The sequence below is a fragment of the Atta colombica genome, unplaced genomic scaffold (genome assembly GCF_001594045.1).
Source record: "Atta colombica isolate Treedump-2 unplaced genomic scaffold, Acol1.0 scaffold293, whole genome shotgun sequence".
Taxonomy (NCBI): domain Eukaryota; kingdom Metazoa; phylum Arthropoda; class Insecta; order Hymenoptera; family Formicidae; genus Atta; species Atta colombica.
In genome coordinates, this window is record NW_017259396.1 from 541,727 (window position 1) to 559,149 (window position 17,423).

General features: G+C 35.6%; 1 protein-coding gene across 1 annotated transcript; it reads left to right on the top strand.

Annotated features, from left to right (window-relative positions):
• The first annotated feature begins 742 nt into the window (after positions 1-742).
• On the top strand, positions 743-17,423 carry LOC108690032 (tyrosine-protein phosphatase non-receptor type 9). The gene is made up of 10 exons (XM_018197095.1): positions 743-1,114; positions 7,387-7,620; positions 7,703-7,792; positions 7,970-8,110; positions 14,870-15,133; positions 15,384-15,784; positions 15,871-16,110; positions 16,276-16,426; positions 16,517-16,724; positions 16,839-17,423. The coding sequence occupies exons 1-10, from the start codon at positions 1,082-1,084 to the stop codon at positions 17,066-17,068; spliced, it is 1,992 nt and encodes a 663-aa protein (XP_018052584.1). The 5' UTR covers positions 743-1,081; the 3' UTR covers positions 17,069-17,423.

Below are 17,423 nucleotides of genomic sequence, written 5' to 3' on the forward strand. Positions count from 1 at the left end.
TATATATATAATATATATATATGTGCTCTCTAAATTTTTAGAATGAATCTCACTCTTAAAAATTGAAAAATTGAACCACTTTTTTGATTGACTCAATTTTCATTCTGTAAAGTGAGATTCTATTTCAAAGAATTCAGGAAATGTATTTGTATACGTAATATCAATGAGTGCTTTCTATTTATTCCATATAGTGACACAAATCAACACAAACATTCATTCTATCTTTCTTGATATTTCAATGAAAAACAAAGATAAAAACACTTGTGTCAATTTGTTTTTATCTTCAAATGGAAAACGTTCGAATTTTAATTTTTATTTAATTTACTTTCTATCCTTTTATAGTTCTAAGGATCAAAAAACGATTAAATTGAACTGAGAATAAAATTAAATTACATTAATAGAATGTGAACATAAGTTGTTTTTTTAATCTTTTTACTAATCGTAATAACGATCACATGATACTTTTCGTATTTTTTTATCAAATATCGTGATCCTTTAACACAATTCGCGATTGTTATAAAAATAGCGCCAATTATCGACAAATTAAAAATAATCTTATCAGCTCAACGAATCTAACGATTATTTTAATTTTAAAAAAATTCCGAGCAACGATCGCATTGTCTCGTGGATGCGCGCGCGGACGCTTACCTTAAGATGGCGGCGCGATCGCCGAGGGGAAGACGATCGAGTGAATCGAGTCGAGCCGAGGCGAGGCGCGCCGAGCGGAGCGGAGAGGAGAGTGTCACATTCGCGTTCGAGATTCGAGTGCGTGCAAGACGGTGGAACAATGGTCGCGCGCCGGGGTGATTTACCGTTTCTTGCTACCGTTACCGTCGTTACCGCCGCCGTCATCGAGGGTGGCTGTGCTCTGTAAGGACTAGTGGCATCGCGCGCAAGAAGGCGGGGACGAAGGATTGTTTTATCGGTGCGTGAAACGTAACAGAATGCTTATTCCTTTTGCGGACGTACGTGCGCGGCACCGGGACTGGATATAATACCAAGAGCTACGCCACGCGCCGCGCGTTCTCTGCTTCTTGTAATACACGCCTCTTCCTTGGGCATGCCAGCGCGTTGAGCCAAAATGGCAGCCACGTTAACGGCCGAGCAGGAGCAAGTGAGTATTATCCTGAACCCTTGCATGTTCTCTCTCTTTCTCTCTCTCTCTCTCTCTCTCTCTCTCTCTCTCTCTCTCTCTCTCCGCAGATACGTTTTCCGCGATCAAACGTGATTAGATACGTCGGAATCCACCATCATCATCGTCATTATCTTTATCATCATCATTGTCATCATTGTCGTCATCGCCATCGCCACTGTCATCGTCGTCGCCGTTGCCGGGCCTCGCCTCGAGTCTCAGGAAATTGAGAGGCTCGCCGGATAAATGATCTTGAATTGCAAACAGCCTCTACTTCATGTTCAAGGACTTGAAGTCTCATCAGAGATCTTATTGCCCTTTGTTGGCGCGAAAATAAATCTTATGTCTCTTTGTGACTCGTGGAGACTTTACTTTCTAAATTCTTTGGAACGAAATCTCACTTAAAGATTGAAAATTGAGTCTTGAAAAAGAGTGACTCAGTTTTCAATCTTTAAGAGTGAAATTTTACTCTTCAAAGTGACAATTTATTCTTAAGATCTAGTTTTTCATTTTTTTCGTTAACTTCTGTTAGGCTAACCTAATGATAATGTAAAAATTATATTTTTCTAGCTATGATTAATCACTAAACTTTAATTTAGTAGTCACTTTTAGATCCAATTTTCTATTATCTGATTAATTTGTAGTTGAGCTTAACCTGATACTTCACTCAATAGGTTTCATTCATGACATCAACATAGATGAAGCCTATTGAATAAAATATCATGTTAAGCCTAACCACAAGTCAACCAGAGAATAAAAAACTGATCTTCAAAGTTACCACTACTATTAGTTTAATGATTAGTAACTAGAAAAACAATTTTTATATACATTATCATCAAATTAAAGTTGAGGCCAAGCCACAATTAATCAGATAATGAAAAACTGGGCCTAAAAATTTTAAAGAGTACAACTCGTGGAGGTCTCAGAAATGGGATGCTAATCGATCTTCCCCTAAGGTGGAAGAAGAATTTGTTGCTATCGGATTCCAATAGACGCGTTCGCGTAAATATAAACATCATTTATGTCCGTTCGCTCGTCGTTATCTCTTGGAACGTCAAGAACGTGCGATAACGATCGTAAACACGCCACGGAAATCGTCGTCTCTTTCGACGTTGACACGGCGCGAAGCTACTTCCTTCCTTATTGTTTCTATAACGAGGAGAATCGTGCGGTTGTACGGACACTCGTACGAGACCGGAAATTCGAATGTTTTGAACGTGTTAGGACGTTAATAATGGGCCGCGTTTCCGGCGGTTGGTTCCTTAAGTACGCCCACGCGACTCACGTTGAGAAATTTCGACTATTTTGAAACTACGAACACATTATCGAACGCGTGTCTCAGCCACAAGTCGATACCGTATTCAGTACTGTATTCCATTCGTGCGCATCCCGACCTTTGTCACTTAAAATAATGTACATTAAGGTGATCAAGTTCTTAAGAAAAAAAGGGAATTAAAAAAAAATTTAATATTGTCGCAATTAAATTTTAATAGATGAAAATTTTTTACTTCCTAAATTTTTTTTAGTGAATATCACTTCAAAAGAAAATGAACAATATTATATTTAAATAAAATTAATAATACTTAATGTATGACATCGCATGAGATGCAATAAAAATTATATCAAGTTACGAGATCATATTTTATTTTTTTAAATTGTATTTTTCTACTGAATTTACTGTATTTTATGAATAATATCTGGAATTTTAAATAAAAAAAAAACACATTACAGCTGAAAATTATATTCCACTCTTGTTATTTTCACTTATTATTTCACAATTATTATATTCACACTTAAAAGGGAGACAATTAATAATCACATTCTTAATTTGGAACAAAATTTGGGATGCATTTGTAAAATGAAATAAAGAATTAAAATTTGAAACTATCCCTTCTAATTTAGGACGGTTTGTCATTTTAATGTACATGGCGTGCGAGTCATTTGTTTGTTGAATTCTACGTATAGGGCGCGGTCGAAAAACGTGAGTGATACTTAAATCACATGGCGTAAAAAAAGCTTCCTCCAATTCCAGTTTGACGACGTTTACGGTTCATAACTTAATCACTGGAATCTTCTTGCAACACGATTACGAACGTTTACATCATTAATCGAAATAACTTGGCTATTTGCTTAATAAGATATAAAGTTGTATAATGCTCAATTCAAGAAACGGTAGCGTCTCGCACAAAGATATATTTTTTATGCAATACTTCCTTTCGTAACGAGATACTATACAGGATATCCTTTATAGAGAAAAGAAAGATCCTCTAAAAATAAACTAAATTATCTTTTTTAAATCTATCGTTGAATGATGCAAATGTTAAACAGGAGGCTTGTTTTTTATCTGATCTTCTTGGTTTATTTTTCGTCTTTTCTTTTTCTTATTGATGGAAAAAAAAATAAGACGAACGATGCAAGAAGTTTAGCTAAAAAAAAATAAAATTGTAGGATTGCTATAAAACTAGAAATCAAGGAAATATCAGGGAAATTAAAAATGGTCAGAAAAATCAGGAAAAATCGGAATTTTGTGCAAAATTAAAATTTTTAGTTTTAAAGAAGTATACATATTATAATATGCATAATATCACACTAGTTTTAAAATACTATCAACTTATAATACAATTAAGTGCAAATAGTATTATCAACATTAATAGTAATTTACATTGTTATGTTAAATTGCTCCCGAAAAAAAATATTTAAACAAAATATTTGATGGTTTCTAAATCAGGATAAAAATATTATAAGTATCGATATTATATTAAAAGTATCGAGGAAAATTATAAAACTTTGTCTGAAAATCAGAAAAAAGTTACAGAATTTTTAGATGAGAAATTTGTAACAATCTGGGTTAATAATATAGATCTTTCCTATTTAGAATGATAGTGATATGCATAATAAATATATTTGATGCATAAATATAAGTATATGCATGCATTGTATTAACGTTATACATTTATAGATGTTATTAAGATCATAGCGTTGTTCTAGTTCAAACGGAGAATTTTAATTAAAGAACCTCTGTATTATTTATTGATTTCAAGAATGCATTAAATTTATCGGATTGGTAAATTTAGAAGTTTTGTTATAAATGCTTCAAATGCTGTTATAAGTGCACAGTTGTTTGAGTCTATTTAACCGACGGCGATGACATCAATATGACGATAATTCTACGTTACTAATTTTCGATGCGAGCAAACTCGATTTGAAGTTTCAGCGGAGTTTCTTGCTAACGAAATTTTCCCTCGTATCGATTTGCAGTGTTCAATTTCCGTCTGGCACGTACATATTTTTAGCGAACACGAGCACTCGTTGCATAGAAACAGAGGGAAGTAATAAATCTGTCTTGACAAAAGCAATCACCTCCGTTTAAGGAGATTAAGAGTTAATCAAAAGACTTCAATTAATTGATTAATCGACCCTTCATTGTTATAATGACATTGCATTAAAAAATCTATACTATCGCAATTAACGTTAATCTTCATAAAAAATGTACTAAATCTTAATAAATATTATTTGAATAATACTAAATATTTACTAAATATAAGAATATATATCTATTTGATAGAGAAGAATCATTAATTTGATTTATATTTTGATTCATATTGAATTATCATTTTTTATTAAATAAATATTTACTGTAAGTAAATGCCTAGTTAGTACTATTGAAAAGAATATGTATTAAGATTTGATAATTTTTTTCTCAGTATATTTAAAATCTGTAAACTTAACTCCCCATTTTCATTTTTTTTTTTTGGCACAAGCAAAATTTCACTCAAATTTCTCCGAAATAAAAAAGAGTAGAATAGATAAAAGTTTTAACATTTGAATTAAAAAATATTTAAATTTTTTCCAAATTTTTTGAAAGAATGATAAGAAGAGAGAAAAAGAGATTTCAAGAGAAGAAAAAAAATCCAGATTGCAAATGAAGGATGGAGTTCTGTGAATCTCATGAATAATTCTAGAAATATGTTAATCCTTTTATTTTTTCTCTCTCTTTCTTTTATAATAAAATATTCTCAATTTTATATATATAATTTTATATATATATATGTAATCAATTTTGTAACATCAATATTCTGTTTACTATAAGTCGTTCGTCTTCGGGCACGCGTTTCAAGCCATTCCTCTTGTATTCTCGTTATAATTCCAAGTTCCTCGTTCAGCTCTGCCGTGCGATTAATTCTGTCGTCAAACTTCTCCTCGTTTAACACGCCGATATTCGTCGCGCACGACGAAAAGAAATAATGTCGCAAAATGAAGTCGACGCCGCGCGTCGCATCATTCATTTCTGAATTCGCAAGCTGCAGAGATGCTCTATCGGAAAGACTCGCGGTATTAAGAATTCCTCGGCTTCTCTCGCCGTTAATACATGCGTCCAGTGCGGGCGGTTCGATACCGTCATGCCGATCCCCGCCGGCTGGCATATAACGGAAATGACCGGTGGGGAGGTAGTCGGACACCGGAAGTTGTATCGGTAGTATACCCGACGCGTGTACGTACGTGCACGCTCACGCGTCGCCCGTCCACGGTCATTGCTCGTTTTAATAGCGTAAAAATGATATGTCGTGCCGTTTATGCGCCGGCGTATCGCCGATCGACGTCGTCGTCCTGCCGATCCTCGTCGTCTTGTAATCTCGTGATCTCGAATACGAATGATGGGACGCCGCGCTGCTCGACAATGCGCGATCGAATACTCCACTCATGTCGGGGAATAAAAGCGCTCTCATAATTTTCGATTCGGGTCAAATATTCTTTCTAACGAGCTCCAATTCTCTATCCAATTGAATTCTTTTTTTTTTTTATCGATGCTGGTAGTTAAGCGCAGATAAAAAGAACACTAGAAAATGTTTGAAAAAAGTCTTACATTAATTCGAATTTTGGTTAAAAATGAACATAAGAATTTTCTGATTGAATAATTATAATATTCTAAAAGTTTTTGAGTGAATTCCACTTTGAAGAGTGAAATCTCATTTTTAAAGATTGAAAATTGTAATACAAGACTGGCTCCATTTTCATTCTTTAGACTGAGATTTCACTCCAAAGATTTTAGAGAGTATATAATTCATTCTCAATCAGAATTTCAATTAATGCAACTAGACTCTTTTCAAGATAGATATTGTGCATTATTATTATTATTATGTATATAATAATTATTAATTATGTACTTATAATATTGGATTGTCCGGAAAGTTCGTGCCGATTTTGAAGGAAAATTGAAACGCAGAAGATTTAAATTTTTAATTTCATTTATTAAATTTAAATCTTTTGCGGCATGAACTTTCCGGACAATAATAATTATAATTCTACCCAATAATTATAATTCTAATAACCTAGTTGAGATAATTCGAATTCTAATTGATATGATCAGAATCCTCTGGTTCTTCCGTTTTCAGAAATGTTTCTCAGTGAACGCAAAATAACGCTCGCGTTTCCATTCATAAAAAAAAATGATGATGATACCGCTTTCACGTGCTTATGTCGTCAAATTTCGACATCGGTAGGATTATATTTCGAGTCCAGTTCTACTCTTCCTATTTTTTTTTCTTTTTGCTTTTTTCTTTCTTTCTTTTTTTTTTTATTACGAAATCACGTGCGACAAACTGAGTCGACGAATATTCGAGATATGCACGTGTTGATTTCGCGTCGATCGGGTCACGCTGATAAAGATTGCAATTCGTGATTTCCTGCCCGCGCCGTGAAGCGCCATTTTCAAGGTTGACATTGTGCAACGGCGTATACAAGATGCTGAGCGATTGCGGAATTCTGTTGCCCAATGTATGTTTTGTTATCCTGCGCTGATTTCAGTAACGTGCGATAATATATTTATAGAATAATTACACTCATTTGCTTTTGCCACAAGCGATAAGAAAAAAAAAATAGATATTATTATGATACACTAATTGTTTTCTTGTTTCTCTATTAATATTTGTTTTTATTATTTATACGTGTATATAAAATATTTTTTATATTTATGAAAGTTATATATCATATAAAGTAACAAAATATTTATATTATTATATCAACAGCAAGCAATGAGAAAATTATTGAAAATATGAATAGATAATGCTAATGTATATGTTTAATAACGCGAAACAAATATTGCAATTTAATAATTAATTATTAATAATCTTAATATAGAAAAATTGATTTTTATGTATATAAAAATTACAATGTATCTTTACATTAATTATGTAAGACTACTTTTCTTTTGAAATCATAAATATATATATATACGGTACTTTCTTTTCCCACAGGCTACAAAGGAATTTATAGAAGCTGTGAATAAGTGTAGAGCTGGTAGACGAGCTGGACCGGTATCCTGGAGCACGGCGGTCAAGTTTTTAGCGGCACGGAAGTTTGAGGTTCAACGAGCTTTAGCTCTATACGAGCAACATGAAGCCACTAGGAGGAGAGAGGGATTAGCAGTTCTGCATCCTACCCAAGAACCCCTACTCAGTGAACTATACACAGGAAAATTTACGGTCCTGGTAAGACGAGAAAGTCAATTAACGCAGATGCATTTTGTTTAGTTGTTGCGACTTGAAACAAATAATGTATAAATTATTTCAGCCCTCAAGAGACGCAACAGGTGCAGCGATAGCTATTTTCACAGCACATTTGCATCTTCCACAGAATACTACACATCAAACAACTTTACAAGTAAGTTTTACAAAGTAATGAATTTTTAATGAATTAAGAAAAAATTTTTATAGAGTCGTAGATATTTATTTTTATAATCGGAAACATCATAGTTTTCTAGAAAAGTTTCTAGAAAAAGTAAGCCTTTAAAATTTATAATTATTAAAGCAAAATATTCAACTTTCTCATCTTTTGCAGGGTGTTGTATATCAATTAGACGCTGCCCTTGAAAGTGCAGAAACGCAGAAGCATGGACTAGTTTTTATTTATGACATGTCTGATAGCAAGTATCAGAATTTTGATTATGATCTGTCTCAGAAAATTCTGACACTTTTGAAGGTAAGTTGATGAATATATAATTTAGACAGTAGAAATTTATTGTAGGATAATCACGTGTGATCTGCCTGAAACAGACCATTAAATTTAATAATTTAACTTCAGCATTTCTTATTAAAAATAATAAGAATTATGATAGAAATATATGTACACGAGCATTAAGAAATATGAACGTAGAGAAGATAATTTTATCATAAAAGCAATCTATGACAAATTGTTTGAGAAACTTGAAAAGACGCGAACAAAAAAAGAATGGACAGTTAACTACGCGTGACTTACCTAAATAATCAGGAAGCGCGAAGTTTCCTCCTGTTCTCACCAAGGACATATAATATATATCCACAATTTTTCGATTTTCTATTGCAAAATTGACGCGCGGGAATGTCATGTAGAATCGTGTTTCTTTTTTTTTCTTTTCTCCATTTTAGACACGCCGAATTAAATTAGATGACGAAATAGCAATGTCATAGATATTTTCTCCATACATTACGCATCGATTTGCACACGTTTTCTCTCGAAATATGCGTAATACTTTTCGGTACGACGCGATTAAGCGGCTTAACGACTAGTGTTCGTCCAAGCGAAACAGAGCACCACTGCTGCCCGGAGTTAGAAAGCGAGAAAAGAGCGTGATCGAGAGTGAGAGGAGAGTGAGTCTTGCGGCGAGTGTTCATTATGTATAACGATACACGGTCTCATTTCTCTATTCCCGCCGACATGACAGAGGTGCTCTGTCACGCATAAACGTCGAATGCATGAAAGAAAGCCGTTGTGCTATTCGTTCTAGCCTGAACAGCGACGTGTAAAGGCTGACTGAAATAGCGCCATTTTGCAAATTTTTATACGAATATCTTTGAATAATTACATACTATATATTTCTACGTATTATTATATTACGTAAATCTCGAAACACTATTGGTAATAAGCTTTAAATCGTTAGAAATCAATCAATTATAATCAATTATTCTCCTCACATTCGACTGTGATTGACCAATACCTTACGGCTTAAAGCTTGTTACACTTATTGTGTTTCAGAACTAAACTGTGAACATTATAATACAGCTTGTATATAAAAGATTACTCAAAAATATTTTCTCATGGATATATGAGAAGGAGAACAAGATCTAATTACGAAGAAATACATTATTATATTTGTATAAATACAGGAATATTGTATTATTAGTCACTAAAAATTTCACAGAATATCGTCTTTCTTTTTAATGATAATTACTAATTTGCAAAGTGGCACAGCGTTATACCCGCGATCTGAATCTCTTAGAGTCAGATATCTCATTCTGGCATAATGAATAAGAACAGCGGTAAATTTCTGCGCTTCCAGAAGAAAAAAGTTTCTCCAAGAAGAAGCGTAATAATTATGCGAATTACATGAGCACGAAGTGCCATTTAGCGACGTCTAAGTGCGTGGTCCGATTAACATTCACGTTGCGTGCAATTTCGTCCGACGTAATGCGGGACATTATAGTTATTACCGCCACTGAAGTTAACCCAATTAGTCATCGCCGGTCGGTCGAAATAGTCTCATGCGTTAACGCTTTGATGCGGCCAGCCCACTTACATAAAAAAAAAAATGGTGTCATAGGCGACGTAACTGATTCACATGAGCTCCTCCGTGCAAACGTCACTTTCATGCCGTCATCATATGATATATATAAGCACGTGACGTCTTTTCACCCTGACTTTCACACGCCATCGATCATTCTTGCATAATTTAATAACGCCTCATTGTTCTCAAGGGATGAAAATATTCCCAATCTTCTTTGTAGCATGTATGAAGCTAAGCTCGTTTGTAAAAATATTCTTTTCCCCAAGACATATGTCGTGCCTCGTTGAGATGCTTCAATTGATAATACGTCATAGCTTCATTCTTCTTTTTTTTTAGACTCCTATACTTCTTGGCGGGCCGCAAAATCCACATTTAGCTCTCACGCGCGTGAGAATGTACGGCTCGAAGAGCGGTGAGACGCTTAAGAGCGTTTACACTTCGCGAAAGGTGGATTACGCGATTACGCGACGAAGCGCGTCGAAGTAGTGCGTAGGGTGCGACTTTCAAAGGTTTCCCATAGGAGAAACTTCCTCTTCTAACAACATAACGTCACGTATCGTCGACGTAAGCGTGGAAAAAAAATATTGGATAATCTGAGGAAGCGGTTACAGTCATTACAGACGAGGCACATCTTTTTTTTTGCTCTCTTCCCTCCGAGATGATATTATCGTCACTCGTTATCGAGAGAGCGTGAAGGTGCGCCGCGCAATTTAATCGAATCCTAATCGTGCGGTGAACCGTACTTCCAAGGTGCCCCGCTTGATAATGGCCTTTACAAAGGTTTAGTGCGCGGTGACATTTGCATCTCAGCCGCGTAATTAATAGTCGAATTCGGTAGGCGTAAAGTGCATCTTCGCGCGCTCTGACGATCAAACGGATGTCCGCGGACATTATTCAGAGATAATCCTCCATCAGATAAAAATCGCATATATGGAAAGCATGTCGGGCGTTGGCAAAAAAAAAAGCAATGATATAAGCATTACGATGATACGAAACGAAGCGTTGACTGATAAGAAAAATAAGAAAGATAAAAAAAAGATAAAAAAGTCGAGATAAATGATTGTGACGTGTCTTCATTTATAAATCGATTGATTAGATTAAGAATTGCGAATATGAACTCTCTTCTCAACAGCATGTTCTTTTCTAGTGGCAGTCGTAATATCGATCACAATTGTACTAAATTCAAAGACTGATGGCAGAAGATAAGACATAGTGAGCGTAAGTTAAGGCAAAGAAATACGTATACATAAATCGTGAAAGTCTTATTGTATGGATACGTATACATTTTTCTTTGCCTTACCTTACATCCATGCGACAGTTAGCTCTCATTCTCAACTTAATGCGTGTCAATGATATTTATAGTTTAACTTTAATCTCGGTTTAACTAATTGTATATTTTTTCTAGTTTTAAAAATTAGAAAAAGATGAAATGTAAATTGAATCGAATTAATAGATTAAATTTAATCTACTGATGTCTATCTCTACCAATATAAATTAATCTCTTCAATTTACTCTTCTTTTTCTGTAACTTTTAATATTGGAAAAAGATGAAAAGTTAAATCGAAATTAAAATTAAATTATATTGATATAAATGAGTATTAGTAAGAGAGGCTGATTACGGTTACAGTTAGATATTGGAATAATATATCTGTATATATTTTAAATTTTCTCAAAAATATGACAGAAATTTTAGAAATATAAATCTATGTGAAAAGAAACGGGCATAAGAGTAATATTTATAATTCAATCTTGCAAAATCATTTTAAATCAGATGTTAATTAATTTCAAGATTATATCCAGATAATGAAACAAACATAACATCTTAAGATATTTAAAATGACTGTTCTGATGATTATTATAGTAATCGCTGTCATCAAAATATTTTAAAACTTGCAAAAAAAGTAAACGCTTTCTAATATAAAATTTCGAACATAAATAACAAATGTAAAATGAAATTCAACACATGTATGAAAATGAATGTATTCAACACATGAGTGAGTGAGTGAATGAATGAGTGAGTGAATGAGTGAATGAGTGTGTGAGAGAGAGAGAGAGAGAGAGAGAGAGAGAGTGTGTGTGTATTCATGAATGTGTTGAATACATTTTTTATATATATGTATATATGTATATGACTATATGTATACGTGTGCATGCGTGCGTGCGTGCGTGCGTGCGTGCGTGCGTGCGTATAGTCGCTTTGATGTTATACGACATTTTATCATGATATGCTCATGATAATAAAAATTCTATTTATGATGCATTTTTACAGTTAGCTATCGTTCTCTTATCTCAAAGATGACATACAACTAAAACTGGGTCAATTAAGAGAAATAATTTTATTTTCAGAAAGCGGATCTTAATGCTTAAATATTTTAATGTGAATTTATATACGTATCCAATTCTGCAAACATGTGTCGAAATCTTTTTCAGTCTTGAAATCCAATCAGAACCGAATTAGAATAATATCACTTATTAAATTGACAAGCAATTTAATAATATTAATGTTGATAAGCATTTTAGAAAGATATTAATATGTGATTACTTTAATTCTGTTAAAATACTAAGATCGATTTTGACTGAAAATAGAATTATTTCTCTTAATTGATTTATTTTCGTCGGTTTAATTTCAAATTATAATTGTTTAGAAAACATGATTTTTAAATTATTATGAATGAGTTAAGTCTAAACATTATTTTATTATAATAATTGAAAGTAATTTAACATAAAAATATCATTAAAAAATCATTAAAATGTTACAACTCAAAAGGAGTGGTTTAAAAAAAAAATTATTAAATAAAAAGGATGAATCTCTAGAGATTGTGAAATGGTATTTAATCGTGTATTTTCTTTTTGCCAATATTGGATTAGTCAATAATAATATCAATAATAATATTTGCTGTTTCAAGTTGAAAAATATTTCTCCCTCTTTTTTGGGAAATTTAATTTTTTCGAGCTGTGTCATGTTTGAAATAAGAGAGCGATATATAAAACTCACTAGGCAGAAAACGTGTGTTAAAAATAAAAGCTCAAACTACGAATAGCACACTTAGACCTCCGGTCTCTGCGGACAATTCTGCAATTAATGTTCATGTTAATCAATTACGCACGGAAATTTTACGTAGTTTTACCTAAGCTGTGGATAACTCGAGGTGTCGGGATATTCCAACGATCGACCGGAAGCCGCGTGGATGAGAAGCACTGGTGGGCAATACGTCACCGCGTATACACGGTTGCTGCACCTCCGCTGCCGGTGGTAATGATAGAGATAGAGAGAGAGGGGGGAGGGGGGGGGGAGACGAAAAAAGAAAGAAATTCTCGCATAAGGGATGTCGGTGGTGAAAAGAAGGGGTCGCGTGTGGGGTGAGAGAACGAATGACGGCGCATGCGTTCCCGCGGCGCTCCGGATAACCGTCGACGCCGACGACGCTGACGGTCAGTAATCGTCGTGACCCCCTTGCGACCACCACGTCGCATTCGGACACGGAAGACCCGATTCTTCTCCCCTCCTGTCGTCTGTTCCCTCCCCCGTTCGTTCGATCGCGTCCTTGTTCGCGTGCGAGGCCAGTGCTTTATCCACGGCGACGTTGCTCCGTTCACCTCGGTGACGGTAACGACAAGGACAACTAGGACGACAGTCCTTGAGCCCGCTGCCCGCTACTGTCAGCAGTGCGGTTCTCCCGCGCCGCACCGGCGTTATACTAATCTCGCGCTATCGATTAACCCGACCGAGTGCCGGCAGTGATTTCAACTAACTGGAGCCTCTTTCGCCCAGAAGATATCGACATTCGACAAACTCAACAATTGACGACAACGAAGACGGACTGTCGACCCCGTTGGCCCTGATACGGGCGATTGATATGCCCGCGATTTTGCCCGCGACTCCAGTCGCGTCATCCAGTGGCGGTTGTCTTCGCTACTCCTCACGGTAAATTTCGACTGTCAGCCGAGATCGATCGATCGACCGACCGTCTGTCCGACTGACGGGCGACAGTCAATTTGTATCCGCGACTCTTGGCGCAATTCGACGAAACGATATGGCAACGCCAGGGAACGCGGGCGGAATAATAAGCGCGCGGACTCCGCGGCTAATTTGAGACGCCCGCTCAAATATGTTCCGCGGGCTCACCTCGCTCCTAAAATTGTAACGCCAAGCCTTGCAAAACTGACGCCGATTTCTTGCCGGAATCGCGTCAGTGCGCCCCGTCCTCGTTACATGCTTCTTACCTCAATGACGTTTGTTGTATACGTAGCGGCTGTTACGTGCCACCGACGGCGGTGGTGATTTCGTAGTAGTGGTAGTCCTATTGGTGGTGGTAATGCTGCTGCTGACGTCGTTGGCGTTACGGTACTTCCGCCCTTCGGTCCGTACCCCGAGGGTTAAGTTATTCGCCTTCCTGCATTTTATGCGCGTTACGAAATACCTAGGAAAGTTGCTCGCCTCGGTAACTCGTTGATTAAACGCGGAAAAATCATGATCGGAAAGATGTTATATTCTCTCTCTTTTTTTTTTTTTTCTTCAGTCAAGTACTTCCCGATTCTCCAATAATCTGATTAAAGAGTCGCGTTTCTTTCGCACGTAAATCGTTTCGTATCACATACGTGCTCTATAGCTGGCAACTGATTCGCCAATGTGCAATATATGACCTGTTCTATTATTGCAATGTCTTTGAAAGGTCGTAGCGAAACCGTGCTTTTAGAAATTATTTACGTGGAATCGCGGATTCGTGCGCGATATTATCTGTCAGTATTTTTGCTGTTATTAAAAATTTGGAAAGTATTCTAATAAATAAAGATTTCGTACCGAAATTCAATAATGACAAATTTATGAATTGAATCAATAATTAAATTGAAAATTATTAGATGTTTAATTAATAGTAATAATTTTAAATATTCCTTTAAGATTATAAAACAACAATTATCTTGATTATATATAATAAAATAATGTTTACTTATATAAATATTATAATAATTATTTATTATAAAATAGAAATGGTAAAATGAAAATTATAGAATGAAATTTCTTATAAGCAAATAATGTATTATTATATATTATTATGTATTATTAACTTTAATTTTTTAATTTACTATGACTTACTGGAATAGAATGTTAATGAAATCTTTATCGGAATATTTTTTTCTAATTTCTAATAATGAAAAACATCAATAAGTCATGTTTTGTTTATGCATCAATTTTTTAGGGTGGCTATCCGGCAAAATTAAAAAAGGTCTTGATAGTGACGGCACCGTTGTGGTTTAAAGCGCCTTTCAAGATCCTTCGATTATTCGTTCGTGAAAAACTGAGGGACCGAGTATTCACAGTATCCATTCCTCAGCTGACGTTGCATATCCCACGAGAATCATTACCACATCGTTTAGGCGGCACGTTGGAGGTACAGCATGAAGCATGGCTACTACATTGTCTTAAATCCATGACGAACCGAAGCGGGGGTGAACTGTGTGAGGTCAGTATCTAATGCAATTTTAAATTTGCCATACATACATTTTTCTTATAACTCACGAATGTTCAAGATGTAAAAAATAAAGATTCTAAAATTTTTAAATCATTATATTTGAACTTACTGTCGTAGAAGTAAAATATTTTATTTGGATTACAATTATTAGAAAAATAAAATTTTATTACTACTGGAGTGTTTGAATGACTTTATCGATAATTTTAACAATTTTAATCTTTTATGTGTATGATGATTTTAGGTCACCCCAAGAGTAGGTACACCTGTGTCGCCCACGGCGAACGATAATACGGTTCATCAAAATCCTAATGGAACTACAACGCACAGTAGTTCGACTAGTCCTATAATTGATAAGAACAAACAAGTGAAAAATGGTGTGTCGAATATCAGCGACATCGAGATTACCACCGCAAATGCTGATGCTTGGATGGGAACCGATGAGGCACCTTCCCCAGTTCAGCCTCCGTCCTCAGCTAGTTCTGGTTTTAGTGATGACGACAGTCTTCATGGGGATCCTGGACTTCAGGCTGTTACCATGGAGCAATTTATAGCGGATATTCATTCGCGAGGACGCGCTGGTCTCATAGCGGAATATGCGGAAATTAGACAGAGACCGCCTGATGGTTCATTTAATAATGCAAAGTGCGTAACAGCAATGTTTTGCGTTTTGTACGATACCCATTAATCTCATTCAAGTTAATTAATCTATGTTGTGTCGTTTATTCCAGGTTAAGGTCTAATCAATCAAAGAATCGCTACACCGATGTGCTTTGTTATGATCACAGCAGAGTCTGCCTTTCACAAATAGACGGAGATGCGACATCTGATTACATAAATGCGAATTTTGTTGACGGTTATAAACAGAAGAACGCGTTTATCAGTACTCAGGGTCCTCTTCCGAAAACTTGCGGTGATTTCTGGAGGATGGTTTGGGAACAGCAGACGTTAGTCGTCGTCATGACTACAAGGTAAATTGCTTTACTTGCTTACTACTTACGCTTTTGATAAACTTTACTGCATCTTGCATAATGCATGATTTGAAGTTTTGAACAATTTTACCAATATCGTATTTCATGTTAGAAACTTTACACATAACTTTATTGTTTCACGTGAATGTATCGTTCTTGTTTCAGAGTAGTGGAAAGAGGACGTACAAAGTGTGCACAGTATTGGGGTCCGGAACCAGGTGATGAAGTACAAGCGGGTGGCTTCACCGTAACCACCCTTGAGGTCGATACAAATCCAGATTATACAATATCCATGCTTCTTCTTACAAACAATAAGGTATAATTTTGATATTTCTTTTCTTTCGGTTATCACAAATACAAATTATAGTTGTCACTATTTCTTCATGTTTAATTTTTTTTATTTCAGACTGATGAGACGAGGGAAGTTTGCCATATGTTGTACACAGTATGGCCAGATTACGGTGTTCCTCAGTCGGCTAAAGCTTTATTACAATTCTTGTCCTTAGTCAGGCAACAACAGAGTAAATTACTCGCTAGCAGAGGAGACACATGGGCAGGACATCCTCGAGGACCACCTATAGTCGTACATTGCAGCGCTGGTATCGGAAGAACAGGTAAATAGACACTTCTTGCAATCAAAATTGTGATCTAGTAATTGGTATTCTTATTTCCCGAGACAAAAATTTAGAAGTGAGGTATGCATTAAGTGCATTGGCGCATTTTTCCAGGCACATTTTGTACCTTAGACATTTGCATATCGCGACTAGAGGACACTGGAACCGTAGACATTCGAGGAACGGTCGAGAAGATTAGAGCACAGAGGGCCTACAGTATTCAAATGCCGGATCAGTACGTCTTTTGCCATCGTGCTTTGGCGGAATATGCGCTTTCCAAAGGAATGCTCAGTGCGCAGCATCTCTCTATGTTACCTCCACCGATCGAAGAGGATTCTGATTAAGAGAGTAATGAGTTCTGCTATCATATACCGGATTGATGTTCTTCCCTAGTATGCGTGTGTATGTATATATAAATATATATACATATACATACACACACACGTACACACGCTATCTTTAAAATAGCCTATTTCTATCTTAAATGACTGAAGTTATTTTTTGCTATTGTATCCATCGATGTAACGATTGAATTTCTCGCTATTACGTTAGTCCTAAATTTCCTATAAAGCGGTTGGTCTTTTTTCAATACCAAATAAACGAATAGGAAATGTTTCATATTCCTGTTCTTTATGCTCTGACAAATTCTATGTAAAGGTGCATGATCAAAGATAGATATTTTACTAGTATAAGAATCTG

Excerpts from the sequence above, each read along its gene's own strand:
- LOC108690032 (XM_018197095.1), top strand. The coding sequence starts at position 1,082 with ATGGCAGCCACGTTAACGGCCGAGCAGGAGCAA. Across the intron at positions 7,793-7,969 it reads CACATCAAACAACTTTACAA|GGTGTTGTATATCAATTAGA; the intron begins GTAAGTTTTACA and ends CATCTTTTGCAG. Across the intron at positions 15,785-15,870 it reads GGTTCATTTAATAATGCAAA|GTTAAGGTCTAATCAATCAA; the intron begins GTGCGTAACAGC and ends CGTTTATTCCAG.